This window comes from Pteropus vampyrus, unplaced genomic scaffold (assembly GCF_000151845.1).
Source record: "Pteropus vampyrus isolate Shadow unplaced genomic scaffold, Pvam_2.0 Scaffold275, whole genome shotgun sequence".
NCBI lineage: Eukaryota > Metazoa > Chordata > Mammalia > Chiroptera > Pteropodidae > Pteropus > Pteropus vampyrus.
The window spans coordinates 451,980-460,781 of NW_011889056.1; the positions used below are offsets into that span (position 1 = coordinate 451,980).

The window sequence follows — 8,802 nt, forward strand, 5'->3', positions numbered from 1 at the left end:
GTGCGAGACCCCTCTCCCCTACAGCCAGGAGCCAGTGTGTCCTGAGGCCATCGTGTGCCACACCATGCCCCAGGCCGGCCCAGGAGAAGCCGTGGTTCGCGTGGTCTTTGGCCATGCCCAGCGCACGCTGCTGGCCATCCCTTTCCGCTACACCGCCAACCCCCAGCTCCTGGCGGCGGAACCCAGCGTCAGCTTCCGGGGGTGAGGACCTGGTTCGCCAGGGCAACTTGTGTGTCCTGCTGGGGAGGCAGGGAGGTAGGGCTGAGCTGGACTGCCCGCTGCCCCCATCCCTGTTGACTATTATCCTGGCACAGGGGCGGACGGCTGATCCGAGTCAGGGGCAAGGACCTGGACGTGGTGCGGCGCCCTCTGCTGTCCGTGTGGCTAGAAGCCACCGCAGAGACCACTGCAGGGACCGAGTCCCAGGACCTGAGGAGCAGCTGCGGGGCCCCCGCTTCAGCCCCTCAGGCTTGTGTCCAGCTTGAGGGAGGCTTGCTGCAGGTGAGCCCCCACCGGCAGGCAGTGGGGCTGCCCTGGGGTCATGCCCAGTGAGGGGGGGCGGTGTGGGCCACCATGCTCTTGGGGGTGAGCAGGAGAGCCCCAGCTCACCCCACCTCATCCTGGCCCTGGGTGCCTCGCAGTGCTCCACCGTCTGCTCCATCAACTCCTCCAATCTCCTCCTGTGCCTGAGCCCTGCCGTGCCAGACGGGGCACGCCCCCAGCGGGTGTTCTTCACCCTAGACAACGTGCACGTGGACTTTGCCAGTGCCAGCGGGGGCCAGGATTTCCAGTACCAGCCCAACCCCCGGCTGGCCCCGCTCAGCCGAGAGGGGCCCGCCCTCCTGAAATCTGGCAACGTCCTGGATGTAGAGGTGAGGGCTTCACTGGCCATCTCTGTGGAGGGGCTGCAGGCGCAGGCTAGGCAGCCCGGCTCAGGCCCCTGTTCCGTCTCCCAGGGTGAGGGCCTCAACCTGGGCATCAGTAAGGAGGAGGTGCGCGTGCATATCGGTGACAGCGAGTGCCTAGTGAAGACGCTCACACTCACCCACCTGTACTGTGAGCCGCCCCCGCGGGCCCCGCAGCCTGCCAATGGCTCCAGCACCCTGCCGCAGTTTGTGGTGAGGTTGGGGCCCTGGTGCAGGGGTGGGTGGCGGGCAGAGCAATGAAGGCAGGTGCTCAGGAGCCCCGCTCACCCCCCTCCAGGTGCAGATGGGCAACCTGCGGCTGGCCCTGGGCCCGGTCCAGTACGAGGCCGAGCCTGCGCCGTCTGCCTTCCCTGTGGAGGCCCAGGTAGGCCTGGGCATGGGCGCTGCTGTGCTGACCGCCACCATCGTCCTCCTCATCCTCATGTACAGGTGAGGAGCCCTCCCCGCCATGCATACTCCTGGGAAAACTTCCTTCACTTTTAGAAAGGGTGCCCCATGGCAGGCCTCTAGGCAGGTGGCCATCCTGGCTCGGTGTCCTCGGCCCGGGCAGGGCTGGACCTATGTGTGACATCTGGCACCTGGATTACAGGCACAAGAGCAAACAGGCCCTGCGGGATTACCAGAAGGTTCTGGTACAGCTGGAGAACTTGGAGATTGGCGTGGGCGACCAGTGCCGCAAAGAGTTCACAGGTAGAGAGGGGGTAGTAGGGAGGGGGCAGACGGCCCACCTAGGCCTGGGCCCACACCTTGGTGGCTCCCGGCCTGCAGACCTGATGACCGAGATGACTGACCTCAGCAGTGACCTGGAGGGCAGCGGGATCCCCTTCCTGGACTACCGCACATACGCCGAGCGAGTCTTCTTCCCTGGGCACGGTGGCTGCCCGCTGCAGCCCGTGTTGGGAGGGCCCGGGGAAGAGGGCCACCGTGCCCCTGTGCGCCAGGGCCTCACGCAGCTCTCCAATCTGCTCAACTGCAAGCTTTTTCTCCTCACAGTGAGGACCACACAGGCGGGCCGGGGGCTACGGAGGGGGGCAGGGAGGTGGGGCTGGGCACAGGCTGGGCTGGGATGTAGGTATAGGCACAAAGGTGGGAGGATGCACGGGGCGTGGAACTTCCCAGAGTGAGCATCAGCCCCCCCACCCCTACCTAGCTCATTCACACGCTGGAGGAGCAGCCCAGCTTCTCCCAGCGGGACCGCTGCCACGTGGCTTCGCTGCTGTCCCTGGCATTGCATGGCAAGCTCGAGTACCTGACCGACATCATGAAGACGCTGCTTGGTGACCTGGCTGCCCATTATGTGCACAAGAACCCCAAGCTCATGCTGCGCAGGTTGGCTTTGGCCTGACCTTGGTCATGCCAGCAGGGGTGATGGCTCCCCCCTACCCCGCCCTGTTCTGGGGTGGGCGGGATCGGGAAGCCCCAGGAGGTGGGCTAGGACAGAAGCCACTGGTAGAGAAGTAGACGGGCATCCTCACCAGGGACCTGGGCACAAAGGGCTGACAGGCGGAAGAGCTCTTCACTGCCTCTGCTGCCCGCCTCAGGCCAGGGACACGGTGTCCCTGCAGCTCCCATTTCTGACCTGGGGCCTGCTCCCTACAGGACAGAGACCATGGTGGAGAAGCTGCTCACCAACTGGCTGTCCATCTGTCTTTACGCCTTCCTGAGGGTGAGGGGTGCCCTGGATGGCATTTTCTCCTTGCTCCGTCGAGAGGCTGCTGCCTGTGGCCTCACTGACCCGTGCCCGGATTCCCCCAGGGACCTCAGGGCGTGAGGGCATAGCAAGGGGGTGTGTGTGCAAAGGGAAGGGTTTTGACCCTTTTCCCCGGGCTGGTTGTGAGGCGGAGACCAGCCGTCGTTGTCTACCCTTGCTGTGTGCAGCTGGCTACCCCTCCCCACCCCCGTCACGCCCTCTGAGCCTTGCGCAGGCCACTAGTCCCCTGGCCGATGCTGGCCCATCCTAATGATTGCAGGAGGTGGCTGGTGAGCCGCTGTACATGCTCCTCCGGGCCATCCAGTACCAGGTGGATAAGGGCCCTGTGGACGCCGTGACAGGCAAGGCAAAACGGACCCTGAACGACAGTCGCCTGCTGCGGGAGGACGTGGAGTTCCGGCCCCTGACTCTGATGGTGCTGGTGGGCCCCGGGGCTGGCGGGGCTGCATGGAATGGTGAAGTACAGCGCGTGCCCGCCCGGGTGCTCGACACAGACACCATCACCCAGGTCAAGGAGAAGGTGTTGGACCAAGTCTACAAGGGTACCCCCTTCTCCCAGAGGCCCGCCGTGCATGCCTTAGACCTCGGTGAGACACCCCGCCTGCCCTCATCGCATGGGTCCGGTCCACCTATAGAGGCTCAGCTCTGCCTTGCTCTGAATGGCAGACTTGGGGAATGGCTGCAGTCTGATTGGCATCCCTGGGTCCCCCCAGAGTGGCGCTCAGGCCTGGCTGGCCACCTAACCCTGTCGGATGAGGACCTGACCTCGGTGACCCAGAACCACTGGAAGAGACTCAACACTTTGCAGCACTACAAGGTGCGGGGTGGGCGTGGGCTGGAGGACAGGCCCTCACCTCTGGATCAGCCAAGGAAGGGGCCCAGCCTCTGCTTCCCTCTCGCCAGGTCCCAGATGGGGCCACGGTGGCGCTCGTCCCCCAGCTACACAACGGAGGCGCTGTTTCCCAGAGCTTGGCCCAGAGCTGCCCTTCCGGAGAGAGTGAGTCCAGCAACCCAGACGTGCCCACCTGCTCCCGGGAGCCTGAGGGAGGCAGGCAGGAATCCTGGTCCTGCCCATCACTTGGGTCTCCCCATACCTCGCCAGCGGGCCAGCCAAAGCTCCAGGCTGAGCCGAGGGCCTAGGGCACATGAAGGCAATGGCATGCCTGGTCAGGGTGCTCCAGGGCCACAGGATGTTGGGCTGAGCAAGCCCCTGGGCTGCTACCCCCGTCTCCACATCGCTACCCTCTGCTTTCCTTGGCTCCTCCCACCTTGTCCCGCCCCGACAAGCGGGGTGGGGTGGGTGTCAGGGGCATAGGACTGAGGTCGGCACGTGTGTCCTCAGACATCCCCATGCTGGAGGATGGTGAGGAAGGCGGAGTCCGCTTCTGGCACTTGGTGAAAGGCACCGAGGAACCAGAAGGGGCCAAGGCACGGCGCAGCAGCCTTCGAGAGCGGGAACGGGAGCGGGCACGGGCCAAGGCCATTCCAGAAATCTACCTCACCCGCCTACTCTCCATGAAGGTCGGTGCGGCTGGGGAGCCAGGTCCCAGGGGAGCCAGGTGACAGGAAGGCTCCCTGAGGGGCCCCTGACTAAGCTAGGGAGAAGGCGTGGTCCTGAGAGGCTGAAGGGTGGCCCTGGCCACTGATGGAGCCCCGCCCCCCCACCTTCCAGGGCACACTGCAGAAGTTTGTGGATGACACCTTCCAGGCCATCCTTAGTGTGAACCGACCTGTGCCCATCGCTGTCAAGTACCTGTTTGACTTCCTGGACGAGCTGGCCGAGAAGCATGGCATCGAGGACCCAGAGACTTTGCACATCTGGAAGACTAACAGGTACCTCGCCTGCTGCCCTCCACCATCTCCATGCAGACAGGACATGGAGTTTCAGAGGGACAAGTTCACTGCCTGGATCGGAGCAGCAGGGTCTGATCAGGAACATAGGCTGGGAGGCATCCAGCTGGATTTCTGGCCACCCCCAGCATAGACTCTCATGGCTGCTCCCCGTGGAACTCAGGGCTGGGGCCCAGGCTGACGATGCATGCTAGACTAGCCATGCCTCACACCCACGGCTGGCCTGTGTCCCCAGCCTGCTGTTGCGGTTCTGGGTGAACGCCTTGAAGAACCCACAGCTCATCTTTGACGTGCGTGTGTCAGACAACGTGGATGCCGTCCTCGCCGTCATCGCCCAGACCTTCATCGACTCCTGCACTATCTCAGAGCATAAAGTGGGCCGGGTGAGAGCAGAGCTGGCCGTGGTGGCAGCCGGGTGGTTGAAAGAAGAGGCTTGTGGGGAAGCCACAGGGGCTGGGCACAGAGCCCTGGGTGGGGCTGGGGGGGATGGCGAATAATGAGGGCCAGGGGGAGGGGGCACTGGTGGCACAGTCAGGGTGACAGGACCATAGCTTCCCCACCTGCCTACTCACGCCCACCCCCACCCGGAGCAGGATTCCCCAGTGAACAAACTTCTCTACGCCCGGGAGATCCCTCGCTACAAGCAGCTGGTGGAGAGGTAGGTGTCAGGGTAGCAGGCATGGCTGGGGGTGGAGGCTGCGCATCCCTCACCATACCCGCTCTTCCAGATATTACTCCGACATTCGCCAAAGCTCTCCGGCCAGCTACCAGGAGATGAACTCAGCTCTGGCCGAGCTCTCAGGGGTGAGGCAGGGCCCAGGAGCGCACCTCTCCACATTTGGGGGGCAGAGCGGAGGGGAGGGAGGCTTGGGGCTTGAGGCCCAGGCTAGGGCCTCACTTGCCCATGTGCTGCCCACAGAGCTACACCTCTGCTCCTCACTGTCTGGAAGCCCTGCACGAACTCTACAACCACATCCACAGGTATTACGACCAGGTGAGGCCAGGACTCTCCGGGGGAAGGGGCACCCCCTGCGGGCAGAGGAGTGTTCAGGCCTAATCCAGCAGGCAGAGGGGAGGAAGGGCCCAGTTTGGGAAGGGATTTGGTGTCCGTTCAGATTCCCCAGGGAGGCCTGGGGCAGCTGTCAGCCACTGCTGAGGTGGAAGCAGGGTCGGGTGGCCCTGGGCCACTGGGCGGAGGGCTGGGGCTCAGGCAGGGAACCCTCCTCTGCCCTGACAGATCATCAGCGCCCTGGAGGAGGACCCTGTAGGCCAGAAGATGCAACTGGCCTGCCGCCTGCAGCAGATCGCCGCCCTGGTGGAGAACAAAGTGACTGACCTGTGAGCTCTGGCCACAGCCGGCACCTGAGGCCCACCAGCTTAGAGAGCAGCAAGCAGGACCTGCCACCACAGTGCCTTAAGACCCCTGGATGGAGCCAGCAACCGAAGAGGGCCGACAGGGAGTGGGGGGTTTCTTGTCACCTCCCCCCCACCCCAGCCTCTTCTCTCTCCCGGGCTTCTTTCTAATTTATAGCAATCCTTCCCTCTGTTCCCTCATTGTATTTATTTGCTTGCTGGAGAATTGCATCTCGAAATAAAATAGAAATTTGTCTTTTTAGAAAAAGCCCAATCCCCAACCTCTGCCTTCCCCTGGAGTCTACACAGCCCTTTCCTTGGTCCCATAGCTGTGACTTCTGCTGCCTGAGGAAAAGAGGAGTCATCGGGCACCCCCAGGCCTTGCTCTCCTCCCCCCCGTCGCCTCCCCCTGGCTCCTGCTGGAAAAACACCCCTGTCCTCCTGCCCCCATCTATGCCCACCCCACTGTACCAAATCCTCCTCTGGCACAGGGACACAGGACCAAGTGTCTCTCATCTTGGGCTAAGCACACAGTCACCGCTAAGCTCACCTTCGTTCTGACTCCCCGACAGTCCCCGGCTGGACTCCTGGCTCCACTCTTGCCCCCGCCATTCCCTCTGCCAGGGTAACCTTTCCAAAGAGCGGAAGCGCCCGTCAGTCTCTGCTGGAACCCCATACTGGGCCACCTGGGGCCTCCCCGCTCTCCTGTCCCCCATCGCCAGCCACTCTGTGGCCAGGCCAGACACAGAGGTCGCCAGCCCATCTTGCTGCTGGCCTCGTCCCAACCCAGCCCTTTGCTGCCCTGGAGGCTTACCTATTCACTCCTTTTCTGAGGACCTGATTCTTTCTAGTCCCTCGATGCAGCTCCAAGGTCGCAGTCTTTGCCTAACCTGAACGTCCCTCTGTCACTAGCCAGCTAGAGCTGTGGGCTTGTTTGCTCCCCAATAGAGGAGTACCCCTGAGGGCAGGGCCTGGGTGGGCGGCTCCCTGTGCCTCCCATGGGGGCACATGACACATGTTGGAGGAGACGATGAACAGGGCCCGGATGGCAGGCCTGCAACAGAGGCGCGAGGGAGACTACACAGGGGCTCAGTGGCGAAGTCCTAGTTGGGCAGGTTCCTGGGCTTCCATTCGGTCGGTACCTCTGGCAGGAAGAGCGTGTTGCCTGCAGCTTGTGCCCCTGACTCTTGCTACACCAAAGCCTTCGGTGACCCGCATTCGGGAAAAGGAGGACACCGGGTTCCTGCCTGTCTTAGGGGTCAATAAGGCACAGAGAAAGTGGGAACCTGTTGAGAGTGGGCAGAGAATGGGGTGCCCATAGGAATGGGAGGCGTCCCCTGGGAAGGCTCCCACAGGGGCCGAGTGGGAAGCCAGAGAATGTTCCAAAAATGGTGGCGGGCTTGGCCTGAGGACTGGGCTGCCATGTCCATGGTGGCCTTGCCTGGCTGTGCCCCTCAGCCGGCTCTGGAGTTTGAGGACTCAGCCCAGGGACTAACTGCTGTGTCCCCATGTGGGTGATCCCCTTGGTCTTGGGGTGTGACGGGGATGCTGCTCGGCATGAAGGCTGAGTCATACCGTGTCCGTGTGGTGGCCTCCTCTGCCAGCCCTGAGGCAGCAGCAGGGGGCTTGTCCTGGGGGCCTGTCCTGGGGGCCAGACTCTCAGGAGCTCTGTCGCCACGCTGTCCCCGCCCTACTGCATACCTTGCCCGCAGCTGAGCAGCTGGGAGGCTATTTATAAAGGCGGGTGAGATCAGCGGCCGGCAGAGGCTATAAAGGCACTGGCCAAGGCCGGGCCCCACAGGAACAGCCCTGAGGGCGCCGGAGCTGTGGGCCCTGAGGCCGGGATGAGCACCAGTGCAGGCGGTGGTGGCAGGGACAGCGTTGGCAGCAGCAGCAGGTAGGGCTCGGAGGGGGCGCCGGGGCCCCTGGCACCTCGCGCGCTCACCGCTGGCCCAACCCGCCCGCAGCTCACAGGCTTCCTGCGGGCCCGAGTCCTCGGGCTCCGAACTAGCTCCCGCCACTGCGGCGCCTCGGATGCTGCAGGGCCTGTTGGGCTCTGATGATGAGGAACAGGAGGACCCCAAGGACTACTGCAAGGGTGAGGCCTGGCCTGGGGCACAGATGGCCAGGTGCCGCTGCAGGGGGTAGGACATTCCAGGAGGAGGAGGGTGCTGGTGCCAGTGCACTTGGGCCAAGGGGCCAGAGGGTTGACGCTCCCATGGACTCTTGGCTCCTCTCCCCAGGCGGCTACTATCCCGTGAAGATCGGCGACCTGTTCAATGGACGGTACCACGTGGTGCGCAAGCTGGGCTGGGGCCACTTCTCCACTGTCTGGCTGTGCTGGGACATCCAGTGAGTGTCCCCTTTGCCCCCCAGCGCCCGGTGCCAGCTGGAATCCTGCCTCTGGGCTTGGTTGTGGCCACCACCATGTGCCCGTGTGTCTGGCCGGGGCTGGCAGCCGATGCAAGTGTCCGTGTTGCAGGCGCAAGCGCTTCGTGGCCCTGAAAGTGGTGAAGAGCGCCGGGCATTACACAGAGACAGCTGTGGATGAGATCAAGCTCCTGAAATGTGTGAGGCGCCTCCCCTACCGACTCCCAGCTCCCTGGGAGCTGCCCGGGGCCTGGCCATGTGGGTGCAGGCCTGCAGGGGTTCCTGGGGCGGGGGGCGTGGGGCCCCCAGAAGGCCAGGCTCCAAGTGGCTCTGTCCAAGTGGGTGAGTCTGGCGGAGCCGGCGAAGGAGAGGCCGGTGGCCTTTCTTCCAGTGGCCCGCCAGAGTGGGAGAGGGGACCGCCGCCGGGAGCGGCCGGTGAGGGGCAGTTTGGCACCATCCGTGGCCCCTTGGCTTTTGCTCCAGGTCCGAGACAGTGACCCCAGTGACCCCAAAAGAGAGACCATTGTGCAGCTCATCGATGACTTCAGGATCTCAGGGGTTAATGGAGTCCGTATCCTTGTGGGGCTGAGC

At 63.8% G+C, this 8,802-nt stretch overlaps 2 protein-coding genes across 2 annotated transcripts in view; both read left to right on the forward strand.

The window, feature by feature from the left end:
- The window catches only part of PLXNB3 (plexin B3), a 16,766-nt gene extending 10,657 nt beyond the window's left edge, over positions 1-6,109 (forward strand). Inside the window, exons 14-32 of the mRNA XM_023520652.1 lie at positions 8-201; positions 315-501; positions 642-872; positions 957-1,118; positions 1,204-1,355; positions 1,516-1,616; positions 1,695-1,918; positions 2,077-2,255; positions 2,526-2,592; positions 2,897-3,224; positions 3,351-3,454; positions 3,541-3,634; positions 3,980-4,158; positions 4,310-4,470; positions 4,724-4,871; positions 5,082-5,146; positions 5,217-5,292; positions 5,408-5,482; positions 5,726-6,109. Of these exons, the coding sequence (XP_023376420.1) occupies positions 8-201; positions 315-501; positions 642-872; positions 957-1,118; positions 1,204-1,355; positions 1,516-1,616; positions 1,695-1,918; positions 2,077-2,255; positions 2,526-2,592; positions 2,897-3,224; positions 3,351-3,454; positions 3,541-3,634; positions 3,980-4,158; positions 4,310-4,470; positions 4,724-4,871; positions 5,082-5,146; positions 5,217-5,292; positions 5,408-5,482; positions 5,726-5,830 (2,832 nt within the window). The 3' untranslated portion in view covers positions 5,831-6,109. The remainder of the gene's footprint in view (positions 1-7; positions 202-314; positions 502-641; positions 873-956; positions 1,119-1,203; positions 1,356-1,515; positions 1,617-1,694; positions 1,919-2,076; positions 2,256-2,525; positions 2,593-2,896; positions 3,225-3,350; positions 3,455-3,540; positions 3,635-3,979; positions 4,159-4,309; positions 4,471-4,723; positions 4,872-5,081; positions 5,147-5,216; positions 5,293-5,407; positions 5,483-5,725) is intronic.
- Positions 6,110-7,628: 1,519 nt separating this feature from the next.
- SRPK3 (SRSF protein kinase 3) overlaps positions 7,629-8,802 on the forward strand; it is a 5,655-nt gene continuing 4,481 nt past the window's right edge. The window contains exons 1-5 of the mRNA XM_023520642.1: positions 7,629-7,738; positions 7,809-7,939; positions 8,085-8,193; positions 8,324-8,411; positions 8,695-8,782. Coding sequence (XP_023376410.1) covers positions 7,686-7,738; positions 7,809-7,939; positions 8,085-8,193; positions 8,324-8,411; positions 8,695-8,782 — 469 coding nt within the window. The 5' untranslated portion in view covers positions 7,629-7,685. The remainder of the gene's footprint in view (positions 7,739-7,808; positions 7,940-8,084; positions 8,194-8,323; positions 8,412-8,694; positions 8,783-8,802) is intronic.